The sequence below is a fragment of the Sesamum indicum genome, linkage group LG10 (genome assembly GCF_000512975.1).
Source record: "Sesamum indicum cultivar Zhongzhi No. 13 linkage group LG10, S_indicum_v1.0, whole genome shotgun sequence".
Lineage (NCBI taxonomy): Eukaryota > Viridiplantae > Streptophyta > Magnoliopsida > Lamiales > Pedaliaceae > Sesamum > Sesamum indicum.
In genome coordinates, this window is record NC_026154.1 from 15842914 (window position 1) to 15863777 (window position 20864).

The 20864-nt window shown below is 34.3% G+C and overlaps 2 protein-coding genes across 4 annotated transcripts; both read right to left on the reverse strand.

The window, feature by feature from the left end:
• On the reverse strand, nt 1799-7624 carry LOC105172749 (mechanosensitive ion channel protein 10). Its single transcript, XM_011094320.2, has 5 exons — nt 6403-7624; nt 3701-3824; nt 3280-3573; nt 2675-2877; nt 1799-2573 (listed from the first exon to the last, which is right to left on the reverse strand). The coding sequence occupies exons 1-5, from the start codon at nt 7578-7580 to the stop codon at nt 2300-2302; spliced, it is 2073 nt and encodes a 690-aa protein (XP_011092622.1). The 5' UTR covers nt 7581-7624; the 3' UTR covers nt 1799-2299.
• LOC105172750 (probable methyltransferase PMT20) lies at nt 14292-18943 on the reverse strand. 3 transcript variants are annotated; one of them, XM_011094321.2, is made up of 8 exons: nt 18648-18943; nt 17073-17364; nt 16837-16985; nt 16553-16748; nt 16016-16226; nt 15249-15924; nt 15088-15165; nt 14292-14902 (listed from the first exon to the last, which is right to left on the reverse strand). In XM_011094321.2, exons 2-8 carry the CDS (start codon nt 17340-17342, stop codon nt 14680-14682), a joined length of 1803 nt encoding a protein of 600 aa, XP_011092623.1. In that variant the 5' UTR covers nt 17343-17364; nt 18648-18943; the 3' UTR covers nt 14292-14679. The 3 variants fall into 3 exon arrangements, with proteins under 3 accessions (XP_011092623.1, XP_011092626.1, XP_011092624.1); XM_011094324.2 differs by lacking the exon at nt 18648-18943 and adding an exon at nt 17875-18032; XM_011094322.2 differs by lacking the exon at nt 18648-18943 and adding an exon at nt 17728-17855.

Genomic DNA, 20864 nt, shown 5'->3' on the forward strand with positions numbered 1-20864 from the left:
ATTTAATTAAACTATATACATAGGCTTTTTTATAGTATATTTTTCTTTTAACGACTTCACTAATTTGACTATCGTAAGGGCATTGTTCAGGTCATGTATTTTGAGTATATGTAGGACCTTAGATCATAGACAATTTGATTACCAGGGACAACCTTATAACTCCTTGCATTTCCCATTTTTTGTCGTCAGTATTTTGTGATGCCGAGGATGATAGTATGAGGGAGGTCCGGCGTATACACAGGCATCGGGACAGGTTGTGAATTTGGAGAAGTCATGCATGGCTGTTAGTAATAATGTGTCTATGGATTGGTGGCGTGCATTAGCTTCTGTTTAGCACAAGTATGGCTAGGTCGGTGTCGTGAAAAATCCTTCCCAGCCGTTGCAGGGGGGAGGTGTTCCAAGGGATTCTTGATCAAGTTTGGTCTAAAGTTTATAATTGGAATTCTAAATCTTATGAGAAGCAGGTAAAGGTGTTTTGATTTAATCTTTACCTACTTATGCTATGTCGTGTTTTAAGTTGCCGATTAGTTTGCTATGGAATATTGAGTCTGTCTCGGCCAATTTCTAGTGGCACAGCATGGGATAGAGAGGGTTCATTGGGTTGCCTATGGCCCAAGTTGATTGGAGGATTAATAGGCTTACGAGCTGTCGAAGCGTTCAATCAGGCGGTGTTGACCAAGCAAGGATGGCGGCTCCTCACTCAACCACAGTCTGTGGCACGTTACTATCCTACCTATTCCTTCTTGGATGTTGTGCTTGTTTCTCGCCCATCGGCTACATGGGGTAGTATCCTTGGTGCTCGGAATTAAGGGTTGGCTGGCGATGTAGCAGTAATCCTTGCTTCTCTGCCTGGAGTGCTTATCAACTTGCAGTAACAGTCGACCTTGTTCATGTTGATCCTCAGGCTGCAGTTAAAATTCTCTGGAGTCATCTGTGGGGCTTCCGAAGGTCAAAGTTTTCCTCTGGAAGTTGTGCAATTAAAGCACAAGTTGTAATTATAATTCTTTTATGACACATCATATGTATATACACACTCTTATTATAAATGTAACACACATCTCATTGAGTTTTTTTTTTTTTTTGCTAGAGTTGGGTTTATTGAATTAGGTCATGTAAAATATTTCACACTGATAATGGATTTCGGCTCAAATATAAATTTATTTTTGATAATACCTTTAAAAATTCATTATGTGATACATATTTTGTTTACAATCTGGAGTTTTAAAACTACAAACTATAGTACAATAATAAACCCAAAAAATTAATATATATGTGTGTGTATGGAGGATCCATCGGCCCGCTTCAGATTTCGGATCCTAAAATTGGATTCCTAGTTCACCTTGGAAATTAGCATGCATGATTGGATTTGCACCTTTCAGTTTGGACAAGAGAAAACGGGTCGGATGCCAACGCCCCGTGGCCTGTTGAGATTGTTATGATGTGAAAATGTCTAATTCACCTACCCACATTCAAACCTAGATCTGTTTGGATATATATATATATATATTTATATATATATATGTGTGTGTGTGTGTGTTACAAGAAATGTCAAGTCTTGATTGTTGAAGATACTACAAATTAAAGTAGCAATTTCGATATCATATATGATTAACCCGCCAACAAGAATCAAGTCGAGGGAAAATTCCTATTCATATATGTAATTTCAGTTTGATTGAATTATCAATCATATAGTAGGTAAATTTTACACTAATCACATACACTATTTTAGTTTAGATAGATCGGTATTATCAGACGATCGATCAACTCAATTAAATGTGATTAATTTAATGATGGCGAAACTTGATTTAGATTAAAATACCTCATTGCTATGTGCCTACTAGTCTAAATAAACTCCAAATCTTGGGGGTGATTAGGCCGACAACCCAACCCAAGAAACCGGTTGGCCATGCATTGGAGTACCACTGTTGAAGAACTGCAGCAGCTGGTCACATGAAATTCCTAGACAACATAAGAGTGAGACTACAAATGGAAAATTCTTACCCAAATTAGTTTTGATTGAACTAAACTAATCACACAGCAAGTATGATACGCTTGCTATATGATTTGTTACTTTTCCTAAATCGTAAGCAATCATACAACAAGTACATTACATTTGTTATACAATTGGGTCACGTCTAGCCAAACTCAATTTGAATAATTAGAATTTTCAGACTACAAACACCATCTACGTTTTTATTACTATTGAAGTCCTCCCATAAAAAGATAAACACCAATAATTCAGACCCTTGTAATAAATTAGACAGATGATCGATTATGACTTGCAAGACCTACTTATACTTCAGGAGGGCAGCATGAATGGCCTCGGCGGGTTCCAATTCACTTGTGTGAGATGAATCTCCTGAGGCAGAAGATGATATTTGATGTTAAGATTCTCAAACATCTTCTTCAACTCCAGTATCAGTTCCGTGACTCGGACATTCCTGTCCCCGTAGTTCTGATGGTTTATGGTGTGCTGAACGCTGAGAGCCATCTTCATCTCGTGCACATTCTCTATTTCCTTCACTATCACTGAGTGCTTGGGGTTCCAGTACTTGGGCTTGCTCTCAATGTACCTGTTTGTTTTTCCAACATAAAGCATTAATCATTTCTCCTACATGCATAATGAACCATCACAGATAGACAGAGCCAATATTAAGGTTTCGAGATTTCTTACGTTTGTATGGCCTTCTTGAAAGCGATTATTGTCTCCATTGGCGTGGAGGAGTCGATGGTGAAATTGATGGTATCGCACATTTCCGGGCTTCTGTAGAAGTTGCTGATGGGCTTGGTGATCAACACCGAATTAGGGTAGTAGATTTTCTCGTTGTCGTAACGAAGGAAAACCGTGGTCAATATGTTCATCTCTTCTACGATCAGCTGCACAAGCAAACACGTACAAAAATTACATAGAAATTAATTGAATAAAGGGTACATTCTAATCCGGATTGGGTTTGGCCAGATTGGAGATAATTATACGGCAAGTACAATACACTTATAGTGTGAATAATGTACACTTTAAAAAAATTAACTAATCATATGCAAGTATACAACACTTAATATATGATTGAATTGATTTGGCCAGATGTCGATAAAAATTTTCCTTAAATATGACGTGGGAGATAATGAGATCATTGATCGAATTGTAATTTGTTTTTTTAAACAAGAATTTTATGTCTATAGTATTTTCACATGGGATATCCTGCTATTATTTCAATTTTTTGTTCCCTTAAAGACGAAATGCAAAATTTGATAATAGAAGAGATAGAGTCTTTGACGTACCTGAACTCCATCAATCACACAGCGATCTCCAATATCAAACGGATGCATAACGAAAACGAAGACGATGGACTCGAAGACGGTCTTGCACATGTTTTGGAAGGTGAATCCGAGGAGCAGCAACTGAGTGAGGATGAAAGCTATAATCTTGGTGGAAGCGACGCCCATGACCATTAGGGTTTCTACTATGATAATCACAGCGACAATGGCGCTGGCTAGCTTGTGGAGCTGTTGGACTGCTGTCTTTGTGTCGTTTAAGGAATGTGCTAGAGATTTTCGTTCATAGTAAGCACGAACCTGCAGATATCATGTTTACAAAAGGAATTATTATTATTTGTTAAGACATTGATACTAAACCATTTTCTCCTCTGTCTGACTGGAATTTATGAAGTGAGTTTGTAGGAGATTAAAGATGAAGGCTTACCACCCAATTTCTGAAGGCAGATTTAGTGATCTTGCCAGTCTCGAGAGCGCCTTCAAAGAGTGGGAAAATGGTGTGGATCTCAACTCTCTGCAAGAATCTCATCAGATCTTCCTCCTCAATGTACCTTCGCAAATTAATTAGCAACCAAAATAATTAATTAGGAATTAATGTCTCATTAGCCACTACTAATTAAATTCTATATCCATGCTTAATATACATATTCTTGAATCTAGCATGTATATATATGTATATATCCATGGTTATTTGAAACTTTATACTTATAAATTATTTAAAAATTTAAATGCCCGTAACTTAAGTTATTTGACATTTTTTTTAATTTTTTAGGGTAGCATTTTGGTCTTATATCTTTTTAATTTTTGTCATTTCAACTTTCTTTTCATCGAAGTTCACCCTTCTCGCTTCTGGAGGTTAATTTTGACGAAAAAATATATTGAAATTGCAAAAACTTCTCTAAAAAGTTAAAGGACGAAAACACCAAATTATCTAAACTACAAGACAAAAAATACATTTAATTCTTATTTAAAATTAGTGTAATTTGACTGAGTTTATATATAGGCTCTTTAAAAATTTCACAATTTGGCCGCATAAATTCTTGAAGTAAGATGTAGGATCTTGTAAGTTTCTCTAATTACGAAAAGGGAAATTTTTAATTTTAATTTAAATTAGATTAAATCGAATTTAAATTAATTATATAATAATTAATATATTTATCAAGTAATTAGAATATACTAAAAGTTTAAAAATTATATCACAGTTACTTTGTGATTGATTTAATTCGAGCAAATTAAAAAAGAATTTCTCAAAAGAAAAGGAATGAGTAGCCCTTTTTCCTTAAACTTTTAGCAAACTTTGTTAGTATGAATCATCTTAATTCTAGAACTAGGTACCACTACTTGAGTGGGTGGACCACATTTTACTCAGCAGATCTTAGAGAGCTGCCCTGCACTATCACTGGTTCTTGTTTATTCCCTCAAACTGTTAAAAACGTGGGCCGAAATGATTGAAACAGCCGGTGCGTACTCATCTTTTATCACATTTTTATATCATATTTATTAAAATATTAATATGTGATTGACATGCGTTTCTTCTAAAAATTAAAAGATAATAATTTAATAAATGGGATGCAGACCAATCATGTGTTGGATTGGGAATACAATGACTTGTGGAAGTGGATTTTCGATTCCAAATTCTGTTGTATTTTTTTTATTATGTATTATATATACATGCCACATGACGACGTGACATTTATATATATTTTAAATAAAATAAAAAATATAATACAATTCAAAATAAAGAATTTATACTTATTTTCTTTTCTTTTTGACCTCGAATTTTATAAAAAAAAATCACATAACAAACAATATGGAGTAATAGAACTGACCACTACAAATGTCCAAAATAGAACTGTAATGTGACGATAAATCCCACTATGTCTGAGAAATTGCTGTGGTCCTATACCCATTCAACGTTTCAGTTATGCAGCATAGAGAGATTTTTTGTTTTTTGTTTTGAATGAAATAGAATTAGTATTATAATATTTATATCAATAATTTTGAAACTATGACTTTAAATATATATAAATAGGCATCTAACATCAACTTTTGAATTATCCCGAGTAATGACGACTTAAATGTGGTACGTACATTAGCACTTAATTTTTAATATGAAGTGGGGTTTCAGGATGTTTTTGAAAAAGTACAAGTTATTATTTGGGAGGGAAAAAGGGGGGGGGGGGGGGAGACAACTTTTTAGTGAGTGGAATTTGGGTATGCTCACGTTCTGTCTGGAAAAGAATGTCAACGATTAAGATGTGGGCGTGCTAAAATGTGAAGGATTCAGTGAGGTCTACCAAACCTACATGTTTCTATACATTTGGTAATGTACGATGATCAGAGTTGATTGCTTTTTCTAATATTTTTTTCCAATTTTTTAGAGTTCTTTTTTCTAAAAAATAAATAGTCCCATGATTTGTTACCTGCAATTTTTTGTCCCATACTTCCATTTTTTCTAGAATAATTCAGGGTAATTTTTTTTTTAATCTTGTTAAAAAAAAATTATTTTCGTTTTGATACTACAAGTATGGCGAGTATTGCTTTTTTTGACACCATAAAATACAAAAATATGATTTTTTGGTCCCAAATTAACGGCAGAGGCAATGTGTCAAAGTTGGTCAAAATATTTTTTTTTCTTTTAATGGTACTAAAAAAATATGTTTTTTTGTTGTTTTTATACTATTAAATATAGCTTTTGAAGTCAAAGTAACGTGAGTGAATAAAAAGTAATGGTCGCTAACGCCCATGTGCAAGATACATGGTCTCTGCCATCAACTTGGGACCAAAAAATTGTGCTTTTGTTTTTTATAATATTAAAAACAACACTCAACACAATTGTGGTACCAAAAATGAAAATAACAATTTTTTTTTTTTTTTAAAAAAAAGAATTTTGCCCAATAACTCAGCAGGTGCATTACACAATATATTTGTTTCTAAACCCTCCTGGCCAATTTTTTCCCCGAACAGCCAACCACTTAACAATCGCTCGACAGGTTACCATAGAATGGCCTTGAGTGAGTGATCATAGTATTATGAATGACATGCATATGTACTAATCTAAAACATTAATTGTTGTACTACATACTAATTAACAATTAATTATGAGATAAAAAATAAATAATGACTTACTTGGCACCTGGCTTAGCAACATTCTTGAAGATCCTCTTGGCACAATTCCTAGCCTCCCATTCACTAGTAATTTCGGATTCGGTCCGCCCAAACTCGTCCACTGTCTTTGAGATAGTCGTTAGTCCGAAAGACCTCACGTAGTTCACCAACCTCTTAACGGTCCATGCGGAGGCCGTGCTCTGCATACTCAACTTTCTCAACTTTTCAATGTCTATTTTCCTCGTTCCTAGTCTTTTGGACTTGGACAGAACCCTGGAGTCCCTCAACTTGGTCGGGAGCGACTTGGACACTCCTAGGTTCCGACAATGGGCCTCCTGGTATGCAAACTCGTCCATGGGCGGGCCGGAGAGCGTGTCCAACACGTAGTGGTGGAACACGCTCTCCTTCATGCGGTCAAAGTAGGTCGTCACGTGGAATGACGATGCCAGGATCTTGACCAAGATGATCTTGACGAGCCAAATGGTGGCGCCTATGAGGACCGCCACCAGGGCCTGAAACACCTTCTCGAGCAACTTGTTTTTCTTGTGCAACTTAGCGTTGAATATGAACATCCATGACAAGAGAACGAGGCCTAACCATACACAGTTTTGTATGCTCTTTCGGAGTCCATAAACGAAGTACAAAACCTTCTCACGTAGCATGAAGTTTCTTTCGATGAAGAAGACCACGATTTTGATGATCCATTCCGACACAAGTCGGCCGCTGAAGATGACTAGGATCATCAAGAACCATCTCCACAGTTCAAGCCCATATTTGAGCTGGTTCTTGAGGGTGGAGATTGTGAGGGAACAGATCAAGCTGGTGGATATCAATACAAAGAGTGTCCACTCCACAACAATCCTCCACTTCATTTTGAACTTCTTCTTCTTCTTAGGTTTTTGCATTCCCTGTCCTTCTTCGTCGTACTCCTCCTCATCGTCCTCGCTTTCCTCGTCACTGTCAGAAGCCTTCAAGGGTTCGAATTCGGGTTCAGACACGAATTTCTGGTTGACGGGGTGAGAGAACTCGACGAATCGGGCTTTGGGCTTTGAGAAGCTCAGACGACGTAGGTTTTGGGCCGTCGGCAGTGGCTGCACTGGTGGCTTGGCTTCGGTTGATAGGTCAGTGATTGAGTGATTCTTGTGGTTTTGATGATCTTCCATGAGCACAATCACGTGATCCGAAGTTGGTTTCTCCATGTTTGATGTCTCTAAGGTTTAATTCTATTATGCTCTCGAATGTTTTTTCTGTGTGTTTTCCTATTCGTTGTTGGCCATATATAGACGCAGACCTAGTACGGGGTCTTGTCCTATCCAAACAAATTATACACTTTATTATATAATTAATATATAATTTAAAAGAAATAATCAATTACATAATAAGTATATAGTTAAATCTAATTAAATTTAATCAAATAATTTGAGTACTAATTAATTTTACGCATATATGAATAGGAGAAATTGTAGTCAGATTTGGTCAAATCAAAATAATTTATATGATTAATTAATATAATATAATTATTATGTGGTCGATGTATAATTTAAAAAAAGTAACAGATCAGGGCGGTGTTGAGAGAAAAGAAGAAGTGGTGGTGGTAATTAAGAGGCACTTTGGGACATGTGCTGAGAACGATGTTGCCCATATGAAAGAGAGAAGAGATAAAGCCCTGGAAGCACAACGAGGAACATTGAAACAAGATTGTGTTTCTATGGACCTAGGATTAGCACTCAAAACTCGTCAAGTTGTAGGCCCACATTGTTCGATTCCAGCGACTGAATGACAGAACGAAGTAAGTGATAAAATTTTGTGGAAAATATTTATAATTAATTGGCTCTGAACATGAAATTAATATAAAAAAATGTAACACGTTTTCATTGATGCAAGAATATTATTTGTTATATCGTAATGATCTTATCGTGCGATATTGATTGTTTGATTTGAAGTATACATTTTGTATGTAGTAAACACATTAATCTTCTAGACTGTGTAGTGGGAGTTCAAAGTTTGATGTGGAAGATATAAATCACTGTTACGTGGAATTTTAATGGCACTTTTATATTATTTATTCATACATAAATTATGTGTGATAGCTACACAATATTTGAATTTTACATTTATGGTTTATTATGTTCATACACTCTCTAAAAATATAAAATAGAGAATTTTCGGATAAGGTGTAAGTGTAATGTTGAAACTTTTTTGAAAAAACGTGTAATTTTTTATTTTGAAAGAGGGTTTACATGTAATTAACCCTTATAAATGTATATGATCATAAGCGATTGATGACAGCGTGTAATCTATGTATCTTAAGTGAGTGCTGGTATAATATATTTTGTGAGGTGTTTGTATAAAATTTCATTATTAAACAAATAAGAGTACGTGTATGTGTATATAGAGAGATCTAATGTACGAGTGTTAATGTAATTTTTTTAGGATAAATTAAAACGACATTTCCTAAAGTTTCGTAAAATTATCAATACCCCCTCATTATTTGAAAAATTACTAATACCCCTTGAGTTTAACGGCGTATAACAATTAGTCCAATCCGTTAGGTTTCCATCCATTTTTTATGGTAAACTGACTAAAATGTCCTTATGGATTAAAAATCATAATTTTATTTATTTTTTAAAATTTTAAATTTTTTTGGACTAAGTGGATAATTTTTAAAATTTTTAAAAAAATTTCTTTCATCATGTTCAATTTTTATATAATTTTTATTTTTTTAAAAAATAAATAGAGTAAGGGCAAAATTTATTAATTTTATACCTTCATACTTCATTTAAAGATTACATAATTTTTTCAAATACCAAAAAAATATTCATAATTATGATAAATTTTAAGAATGTTTGTAATTTACCCTTTTTTTTTTTTTTCTTTATTGTGGTGTAAAGTTATCTCATAAAGGTAACAATGTTCCGACAAAAAATATTATACGTGGAAAGTGGAGGACTCGCGTGGCTCGTACAATTCGTGCAGTCACTTTCCGCATATATAATAGTAAAGGTCAAATACATTTTGTCTTGCTCAATTATAATTCAACTAGTATTTATCTTTCTAAATTAATAAATATAATAATTACCTCATTTTTAGTTGATTGATTAGAAAAAATTATTTAAAATATTTTAAATATTTATATTATTCTTAATAGATTCAAATATTTTTCGAATTAAATCATCACTGAATTATTTTCTATTTGAAATGAACTTTTAATAAGTGTAAAATTTAAATTAGAAGAAAAGTAATAAGTTAATATATATATATATATAATAGATACACAATAGATATAATATCTCAAAAAATTCATGATATATAATTTTGAAAAAAAATGACATATATATTAATCAAGAGTTAAACACTTTAAGAAAATAAATAAATAAATATATTATATATTTTTCAAAGAAATTAACCGATTCAAAAAACATATATGTAATTACTCATTTTATCTAAAAAAAATAAAATTAAAGTAAAATTTTAGATTTTTGTCACGATTAATCAATATTTGTCATGATTTTTGCCATGGCTAATATTTTGACCACACCTGCAGAAACAACGGCTAATGACCATTGCGAAGCCGTGTTGATTTATATTTACCACAATGTTCTTCTTTTGACTATAATAATTAATCGTAGTGAAAAATTACATTTTTTTTTAGTGATTGAGAAGTAGCACTTATGCCGTCAGCATGTCGTGGTCATGACGCTCATGTAAGAATGACACGTTCCATAAAATCATGTAGCTTCATAAGTATGGTTGGTCTATGCTGAGTTTTTTTATTACATTTTCGTATTATATATTAATTTCATATTCATGAGTGACTGACATATATGTATATAAATTTTTAAATTAAAAAAAAAATGAACATTATTAATGTGTGTGGAATTTCCGATCCTATATTCTTACAATCGATTACTAAATTCAGTCACAAGGGATATAAATTAATCAAGTCAAGCCAAACACGACACTGTTCAATTTTTGTTTCCTTTGTCTTAATATAATTTGATTTGTATTTCAGTCTATTTTATTATTAAAAGAATTAAATTCAATTGAATCCAATATAAATCAAATTTTAAATGATTTTTTTTTTGTTTACATGTTTTAACATAATTGAGCACATCTAAATAATTTTGTTTTAGGGTAAATTACGGCCACCTTCTCGAATCTTGGCATAATTATAAATATTTCTTGATTATTTAAAAAATTAAAAATACCCCCTAATTTTAACGTCATTCTAACAAGGAACCCGTTACGTTAGGTTTTCATCTAATTCTCGTGTTGAACTGTCTAAAATGTCATTTTGAATTATCAATTATAATTTCATATACTTTTTAGAATTTTATAAAATATTTTATGAATTAATATCCTCAATGAATTATTTACTGTACGTACCCATACTCAATTTTTTCAAATATTTTATTTTTCTTTAAAAATAAAAGCAAGGGTAAAGTAGTAATTTTTATCTTACCTAACCGTCTAAGAACTTCATAAATATTTTTCATTTTCAGTGGAGTATTTTTAATTTTTCAAACAAAAAGAGAGCATTCATAATTACACTAAACCTCCGGAGAGGTAGCTGGAATTTTTACCCTTTTGTATATCACACGGTATATATACTTCAAGTTGATTATCGTATTCAATCAATATAACCTAATTTAAAGGAATAATTACACTGCTCCCTCTAATATTTGGTGTAATTATACGTAAACCCGATGTAATTTAAAAATTTACATATAGTATTCCTAATTCTGTCTAACAAATAACCTCCCGATTAGTAAAAGCTCGTTGAATTTGCTGAAATTAGGGAAAAAAATTGAATGAGGATCCATTTTTATCCCCAGTTGATTTATTACTAACTTATTGCAAATCAAACAAATTTTTTATTTAGATATTTTAACATTAACTGGACACATTAATTTAAATGATTTTGCATATATCACACGGTATAGATGTTCTAAATTATAAACCTGAGTTAAATATTAATAAATTTGAGAATCAAGTCATTAATAAGTGAACGATGTGTCGTTGATCCCACAACAAAATATTGGTCGTGGATCGAAATCATAAACTTCATATATCCAGCCATCAATTAATTAAGAAAACCTAATATTACTGAATCAAAAAGAACATCATAGATTTGTGTTTGATGATTATGGATTTCGTGACCAACTTCCCTAAGTAGTTTTGAACGCGGTCATCAACATCATGGGCTCACAATATATATATTCATGCATCCCATGTGATAGGGATAGTACCTCTCAATGGAGTAATTAGACAAAAATACTCTTTCAAATAAAGAAAATAATAGAAAAGTTACAAGATTTGCGCACTTTTTATTGGTGGGGTCGTTGGACCAACCTGTCCATCCAATCTGGAGCTAGGACCTGAAATATCAACTGTTGATTTCTCAATAGGCATTCTCCTTGAAATAACGCCACGTGCATGGCCCTATTGTATATAGACGTTTGGACCTATACATACATACTGATATCTGAAATTATTTATGGTACGTTATGTTTATTACATATTCGACCATATTAAACCTTTTAGTTTCGATCTCACTCTATACTGACTTAAGTATCAGTGAGTTTTAGTTGGGGACTTCCCAACTAGCCTAACGATCTTCTTTGTTCTCAAGATTCACATCTTTAGTGGTTTAGGATTTCCTCAACCTTATCATTGAGAGGTGCAGTGCACGACCTGGATCACGATGTATGTAATAATATTGGAGCATCAATGTCCAATGAACATGTGGTTTTCGTTGTAATATTTGCAACTATATAGGAACATTGATTTGGTATCAAAAAGTTCACAAGCTCTATTCCTCGTTCGGGAAACCAACGAAACATGATATACTACTTCCCAATCATACACTGAAAAAGGTACACATTTAGTGTGCTAGGTCTGTATTCATTGTATCTTTATTTCGAGTGTTGAGAATTCACTTTTTTCGAAAAGTACATGAAACAAAAAAAAAAAAAAAACTATCAAAAGATAGCGAGAGGTTGAAAAGTCAAATAAATAAATTAAGTATAAAAAAATATAAAATGACAGATCAAAAAACATGAGATACTAACACTATGTTTGGATTAATGTTTTGGATGTTTTTGTTTTGGTGTTTTGGAGATAGAGAGAGAAAAATAGAGATAAGTAAGTATGTGTTTTGAGATAGACGGTATGTTTGGATTTGTGTTTCGATATAATATAAAATAATGTAAAATAAGTGGTGTAGGTTTGATGTTGGGATTTGGAAGACAGGAGTTACTGTTCATTGTCAAATCATGTCTTTTAATATATGTATTTAATAATATATATATGTGTATGTATATATAGTATTTTGTTTGTTAGTGAAATATAATATATATATTTATGTTAAAAGAAGAATAAAAAATAATAAAAAAAAATTAAATTACAATTGCACACCTAGTTGAGGTGTGCAAAATACAAAAACAAACAAGGTTTTGTATTTTGGCCCATCTCTAAAATGGGCCAAAACACAAAACCAAACATTGTGTAAAAGAGTTCGTTTTTTGTAATAATAAAGTATAGATACTGATCCAATATCGAACATTTTTCAAATCCAAAAACAAAAAGGCTATCGGGCGGAAGCAAGAGCAATATGTTTGGCATGATGTTGGATCAGAATTTATAAGCCATAATGCTGATATGGGCTGCAGAGCACCAAATAGCAATGGAGAAGGAGTTTTGTTGATCCGAATATCCAAATAATTATTCCAAGTATGGAGGAGGTCACAGGCCTCGATCCACTTCTTTGTCGGAATAACCTGCAAACACAGAAGTCAAGGTTGTTGGGATGTTCTGCCGTTCAAATTATAAGACCAAATAAATAAGGTAAAATTACTTAGAATCTAACAATAGAAAAGTGGCTTAGAATTTAACAATAGTAAAGATGCTCGAAATCTAACGGTTAGAGTATACCTATGAAACAATTGGACGCAGTATTTATTATTTTCAACCAGTAGTACGATCGATATTTGGGCTCCTGGGATGATACTATTTATCCAACCGTCTAGGGTGAGGCTCTTGGGTCTAGCATACCCGACCCAAGAAGGAAAAACACGTGGATTATGAGTTTGTTTGGTCGAGGAGAAAAGTGGACGCATGGAACAAGTAGAAGTAAACATATGTATATGAAACCTCCTAAGAGGCCACTTTATTTTTCAAAATTGAGTGAAGAAATGAAAGTAAAAGGTCAAAAAAAAATATATATATATTTTATTTTTATTTATTCTATTACTCGTATATAAAATTTTTCTTCAGTTTTCTTTTACCTCCCACCGATAATACCAATACATAATTTTAAAGAAAAGAAAATCAAATATCCGGAAAAACTACTATGTCGCCGATCATTGGTAGTAATTTTTATTTTATTCAAACTAAATAGTTCACAATAAATGCACAATACTCATTTTGATTTATATTTTTACTAATAAGATTTTCAAAATTTTCATATACTAAAATTATTTTAGTATAATATTAACTTGTTTATTTTCTAATATAAAACAAGGAGAAAGTGTTCATCAATAAAACTACATAAATTTGTCTTTTCTTTCTCAATCTATTTTTTCGATACCAAATAAAAAAAAAATTTAAAATTTATTGCTCTTCCAATCCTACCAAACATTTGAACAAAAATTATTATTTTTTTCCTCCTCTTCACGCCCCCCCCCCCCCCCCTCTCCCCCCCCCCCCCCCCCTTTTTCCCTTTCCTCTCACTTAATCCAAACAAATCTAAGATAATTAAGGTAATTTCTATTGATGTTGGGAGTATTTATGTCTATTTCACATTGACCTGTATCAGAATGCTATCCTTAACCCAAAACACAAGGGAAAAACAAAGGTAACCAATAGGATTAAAGAACATATATATAGAACATAGGTAGGAGAAGATCTGATTGGTTGAAATTTGAAATAGTATTATCCATTGTAAATAAATAAAAAGGTTTGATAGGCAGCTGCGACTTACAACGCCCTTAAACATTTTCACAGCTTCAAGAGAGTGAATAGAGGAAAAATGGGAAATACAAGAGATAATAACCATAGAGAGCCTTACAAAGAATATATTATGTCAAGAAAAAAACATCACTTGTAATAATCTGGTTATTGGGATCTGATAATTCTTCTTCTCCATTTGGAGGATCTGAACCTCAAATTCTTGCAACAACAAATGATTCGTTCCTGTGTTCAATGTAGAACTTGTCTCCTATGGGCTTCTGGTATGAATTATAAAGGTATTTTGATCTCTACATGAAACAAACCTTATCCCCACATGCTATGCTCTGCTCATCTTGAGCTTTGCTTTGATGAGTACCATAGTTTCTTCTGGCATATCAGTATCTTTTCTGTTTCGACCCCGTATTCCGTTTCTTCTTTATGACACCCCCATCTCATGCCTTTTGCTAGTGTAGCTACAGCGTCCACGAAGTAGCTTGATTCGCGGATGATGGCGTACCCGTTGGGACGGAGAATGCGGTCCATCTCCAGCAGAACATACTTCATTTCGCACCTGCACGTGCGTTACAGTTCATGTCAAAACAACTGTGATTGGGACAGCATGTGAAAGAAAATAGATGTGAGGATATTACACTGACACATCCTGAGGTTCAGGGATATTACAAAGAAAATTCTCAGTTTTAAAGAATTTGCCGGGCTCTTGCAGTTATGTTTGGTAATATTGTGGTGGAGCTTTACCTGTGACTTTCAGCAGTGAAAAGACCATCGAGATGAAGAAGATCGTATGTCCGAGGATACGTGGAGAAAGCCTCGCACCTAAGATGATCAGAAATCATCAGCCAATCAAGTCACATAAGAAGATGCAAGATTACGTCTTAGAGTGCAGGTGATTATCATACCAGTCATGATACGTCCCGATGAGGCCTCTGTCATACACCACGGGGAGCGTGTTCGGCGAGTACGAGGAAACAACATTCATGACCCACAGAGGATAATCGATCAAAGCAGCAGCGAAACCTCCATACAGAGTGTTCATGTCCATGACGTTTCTTATCTTATCGGTTCCTATAGCGGGGAGCAACTTCTTGTAGTGCTTTACCCGTGTCTTCCATTTGCTATCGTCGTGCTTGAAAGCCCCATCACTGCCGCCACGGACATCAGCAACACGCTCGGGAGCGGTGTGCAGGCGTTCCGGCCATTTTGCAAGGGATTTTAGTGCTACTTTTTTGTACTTCTGGTTAGGGGTAACGACACAAGGCCGAATAGGAGTGTACCATGCTGAATCAGGTTCAGTACCATCATCACATTTCGCGGGGTAGTTATCTGGCACCTCAAGCTTCTTGTAGCAGCTGTTATCAGATAATTTCTGCCAAACGGCGATGTCGTCTTTCTTGTTGTACAATTTGAAACACATGGAAGTTAGCAATTCTTGCAACTTTTCGTAGTCTGATTTTTGCTCTTCAATAGTTGTATTCCATCCCTTCCAACGATTCTCATAGTTTACTGGCGGCCCAGACAGCACCCAGAAACCACCAGGTCGGAGAATACGATGTATCTCTAAGAGGTAAATTCCACCTGACATGAGAAACAGAGACAAGATTCATGAGTACTAAATTATTGAGCAAGGTAAAAGAATTTAAACACTCTTATTTTATCGTGTAGTTACCGAATTCGGTCCATGGAATAAGGCATCTTGAGCAGTGTGCCATGTCGAAAGAGTTAGACGGAAAAGGAAGTCTTTGTGTTGAGATGATGCCCAGAATTGCAGGAATTCCTCGCTCTAGAGCGAACTGAACTTGAGCCTCGTGATTATCTCTGGGGGCAAGAGAGACTGTGAGAATCCCACGATCTAGTAAATCGCCTCCCCAACTAGCAACCTAAACAAATCAAGAGCAGAAAACATAAATATACTCAGTTGCCCCCAACAGCAATCGGACAGGATAAAACGAGTATAAAATCAAGTTAATTTTGATTAGGCTTGCATTGTTTACGTGATACATGCAGAAAGATGAGATTCGAAAATGACTTAGGCTATCAAACAGAGTATAAGTCAAATTCTTGAATCATACCAAGTTGACTAGATAATAAGGATCACGAAGATATAATAATCTTGTAGATCCATCAAGTAAGCAATGGTAATCAATAAGTAAATAATACTACAAAATTAAGCAGCAGATGGATGAAAATCAAGAATTCGACTCACCCCACATCCAGTATCAATGGCAGTTCGGATTGTCCCGTCTTTCATTCCTGGAATCAAGTCTACCATCAAATCGACATAGTGACTGACACCGTTGGGGAACATAGTGCCTCCACCAGGGAAGAGGAACTTCTCCCCTTCTTTCTTCAGCCAGTGTTGATTTGATTTTTGTTTGTTGATCCAATCGTATGGAACGTTCCTGAGGATATCCAAACATTTTAATGTGTGACCATTAAAAGTTGTAACTGCTCTACGATGAGATTTTTCAAGCAGGAAGCGCGTAATACCTGTACCAACATTCGCCTTTGCTCTTTGGCCACCTAATAGGCAACTTATAACCATCAGGAGGGGGAACTAAGCATTCTTGCTTTTCAAACACCGGAGGGCAATGGCGCTCCATGAAAGAAAGCCGATGGATGCTGTACTTCTTCCACCTCTGCAACAGTACCATAATGTCATTCTTATGATTGCTTTCAAATCTCAAAAAGAGAACATCAAATTACAATATGAGTAAAGAAAACACCTTCGGATCTGTGCATGGTGTGTAATCCTGAAACTCTGGACTGCATTCAGGAAAGGTTACAGCTTTAATTTGGAGAGACCCTGCAGCTGTCTCTTTGGGAGTTTCGACCTTTTTACTGACTTCCTGCGTTGCAATTTTGCCCTTTTCTGAACAAAAGATTCCACCAAGATAGAATGAAAACCCGCATAGCACGACTAACATTATTGCCATGGGGACTTTCTTAGATTGTTTATCCGGGTGAATAGCTGGTTTTCCCTCTTTATGCTTCATGGTATGAAGATTTCTCTACAAACTGCATTCAGTAAAAGAAATTGTCAGGGAAAACGGAGCCGAAGAGACGACAAGGGCGGAGAAAGAAATCAAGACTGGAAGCTTTAACAATGACTTCGATTTCTTCAGATTCACATTATCAATGAATCGGATGATGACAAAAGAATCAAGAAAGTGTAATGAGGAAGAAAGCAGACGAATGATAAACACTGATCAGATTGAGATCTCGATTAGAAAAAAATATGAAAACTGCATAAATCACATCAGTGGTCACTTCATCAAAACTCAATAATTGGAAAATGTAAAACATCAACAATGCAATCACACACATCAAATCCAAAAGCAAAATGAAAGTAGCAATTTCCAGCACCAAGCAAAGACCTACTCTATGCGACTCAGAAATCATAAATAGTAGGAGATCCGAGAGGTCAAGCTAGATGTAAACTAGAAAGAACCACCACATTCAAAGACAATCATGGAAACATAGCAGATCTAGTGGTCATGATAAGCCATTATGAACTAACTTTCAGACCTGCAAAAACTATAAGATCTGATAGCAAAAGGGACACATAAAACTTTCTCTGTCACAATGTTTTCCTATTTCAACATGATTTTGGGGCCACCACTTTTGAATTTCAGCCGTCTTGATGAGGGCCCCCTCCACCACCAACTCAGAGTAAGACGAGTGAAAAATGAATCCAATTCAATCAATCACACCTAACTGTAAGTCTGTAACCATGCAAAAGCGATCAAAGTTGGAAAAAAATAAAGCATGCATAAATAAGTCCAGATGAAAATCAGTTCAAGAAAATAGTAGTTTAAGCAACCCTTTCAGATGATGAAGTTTCTGTCAAGCAAAGAATCATTGTCAGCCAATCAACTAATTTTCCTTCAAACCAAACTCCATCAAGCAGAAAAGAGTAGACAAGAGAGGGAGCTAAACACACTGAGAAGTCAGAAACACATGTTCGTGTGTGTAACTGTGAGTAGAAACAGGGGAATGGGGTTTATGCTGATCTGATCCAATTGTGGCAATTGCCTAAAGATTTAATCTTTAGAATCAAACTAAATCTCCCAGCCCAAATCAGATCTGCTTCTGGCAAATACAGATAGCCCTTTTAGAATGCAGGCCAAGATTTCCAAACCCACAAAAGAAAACACAGAACTAATCATATAAGGCAGCCTGCACAGCTGCAATTTCACAAACCATTCAAGAAACACAGAACGATGTGAATTAAGAACACACATATAGAACAAGTGGGAGAGCTTCATAAGCAGCAAGGGGGGAAAGTAAAAGAAAAGTACCTTCTGCAAAGAATGAGTGTGCAGGCAAGATGTACCCACAATAAGTGTCAAACAAATGTGAAGAACTGAATGTACTTTTTGTACATGTAAAGGTCTGTACTTTCAAGAATCCAAAGACCCAAGTTTTTCAGGCTGCTCAGAAGAGGGATCCCTCTAAATATATACTCTGTATACAGAGATAATGAAGGAGAGAGAGAGAGGGACCCTAGAAGAAGAAGAGGATGAGGAGAAAATGTGATTTGTACCTCACACTGTCACACAGCTACCTCACATACATATACTGATACATGTTCATTTTCACTGAGATTTTTCATTTTTTTTTTTTTCCATTCACAAGCACCATATACATCTCTCGTCTTTTCACTATGCCGTGTGCCTCGCTAGCTGTCTTCTTTCTGGTTCTTTATTTTAATTACATTTGCAATTTTTTTTTACTCGGTCATCAGAGGTACCTTCCTTCTACTTTCTTTATTCTCTCTGTCCTCTCTCTCTCTCTCTTCTTTTTCTGTGTATATATCCAATCTCTCTCTCCTTCCCTTTTCTGTCTTTTCATCTGGGGTGAATTCCACGCCATAATAAATGGTAAAAATGACAAGTTGAATGAATTTTACCCATGAAACTACAAACGAACAAGGGCCCTTTGGTATTACCAAAAAGAATAAAAGATGTAAGAAGGGCCCGTCTCGAATTCCGTGTTCTTATTTTCTCTGCCAAGATTTGTGAAATTTGAGGTAAAAAGTTTCCATATTTTTACCCGATCACAACTGTTAGTGCAACCCAGTCAGAATCCGACACCTTACTCTAAACTAAACTATGTATGCCATGTGAAAAAGAGTCGGGTCGTCGGTGATTCATAAAGGCTGTCCCCACCCCACCAATCACCATCCATCCAACAAATTATTGTCATTCCTTCTACTTTATACGCTGCTTTCATTCCTCACCTCCACAACAAAACAAGAACTCAAAACTTCTATCTTCATTTCACAAATTTCAGCGCAAGTAGCAAAATTAATGTTGTCAAAATATTTAGACACAATCACGGTTTAGTGATTGAATCTGCCTTGGGAATTCATTAAAAATCTCTAGATTTTAATTTTATGTACTATATACAATTGAGAATTACAGACAAATTTTTTTTATGATCAAATTAAGTTAAACACTCAAATATTATTATTGAAATGATCACTGGTCCTGAATTACGAACGCGCATCAGCGGATTGAAAATACATTTATTTTAAAAATAGCAAATTCCCAAAAAAAATAATTTGAGTTTCGGTCAATATGTAACTAATATTTTCATACCTATAATGTTTTTGTTAATAAAAATGAACTTTAGTCCAGAAAATGTAATCGTGGTTGGTCATGGAAAACAACTAAGGTACTACTACCACAAGAACAATATTATTTAATTTGATAGGCTGTTTTGATTTTTATATATGTTATTTCAACTCAAAAATAAATGTTTAAGGCAGCATGATTTTTAATAAATTCAAAATAAGTCACCTACGACATAATTAATTTGAAAATATTTAGAAATTCGAGTGATAGATAACCATCATAAAGAAAATAAAAATAATAATTCCGACTTCAAAATAAATAAAAACATAAGCTACATTATAGATATGGCTTGCAACTCGATCGATACCCTATTTTGCAAGGAATTGTCCGACTTGACACCAATCCCGTACCGATGTATTGTCTGTTTTTACTTCAATTCTACAAGGAGGAGCCACACGATTTTGTTCTAATAAGAAACCCTGTTAGAAAGAGGAGATATTGAAGTTTATAAACCACTTAAATTCCTTATATATAACTAATACAAAATACTTACGTCCATCAATTATATATTATGGAATCTTGGATAAACTTTGGAATAATTTAAGTAAAGATACATTATTACAAAAAAAATAGAACGACTTTCTTGTACTTCTTGCATCATAGTATTTAGTACCAACTCCTTGACGGTGCAGCATACGAACATTAAATGCTAGTACCAAAAAAGATATTAAAAAATGAAACAAATGTTTTCCTAATTTAAATAAATAAATCAATGTCACGACTTTATTTCGTTCATTAATTAATAATTAATTTATGCATACCAAGTAAATCACGTTCACATGCATTTTTGACTACCCGATTAATGACCCCTTTGTTTTCTCATGCATACTATTTATATAGTACGTTCTCTGTCGGTTACCCTCCTCCGAGCATTTATTT

Coding starts and splice junctions, on each gene's coding strand:
- LOC105172749 (XM_011094320.2), bottom strand. CDS start 7,580: ATGGAGAAACCAACTTCGGATCACGTGATTGTGCTCATGGAAGATCAT. Junction 3,574..3,700: donor CTGCCTTCAGAAATTGGGTG/GTAAGCCTTCAT, acceptor TGATATCTGCAG/GTTCGTGCTTACTATGAACG. Junction 2,878..3,279: donor GTGTGATTGATGGAGTTCAG/GTACGTCAAAGA, acceptor TTGCTTGTGCAG/CTGATCGTAGAAGAGATGAA.
- LOC105172750 (XM_011094321.2), bottom strand. CDS start 17,342: ATGAAGCATAAAGAGGGAAAACCAGCTATTCACCCGGATAAACAATCT. Junction 16,749..16,836: donor AAAGGCGAATGTTGGTACAG/GTATTACGCGCT, acceptor GGATATCCTCAG/GAACGTTCCATACGATTGGA. Junction 15,925..16,015: donor TATTCCATGGACCGAATTCG/GTAACTACACGA, acceptor TTCTCATGTCAG/GTGGAATTTACCTCTTAGAG.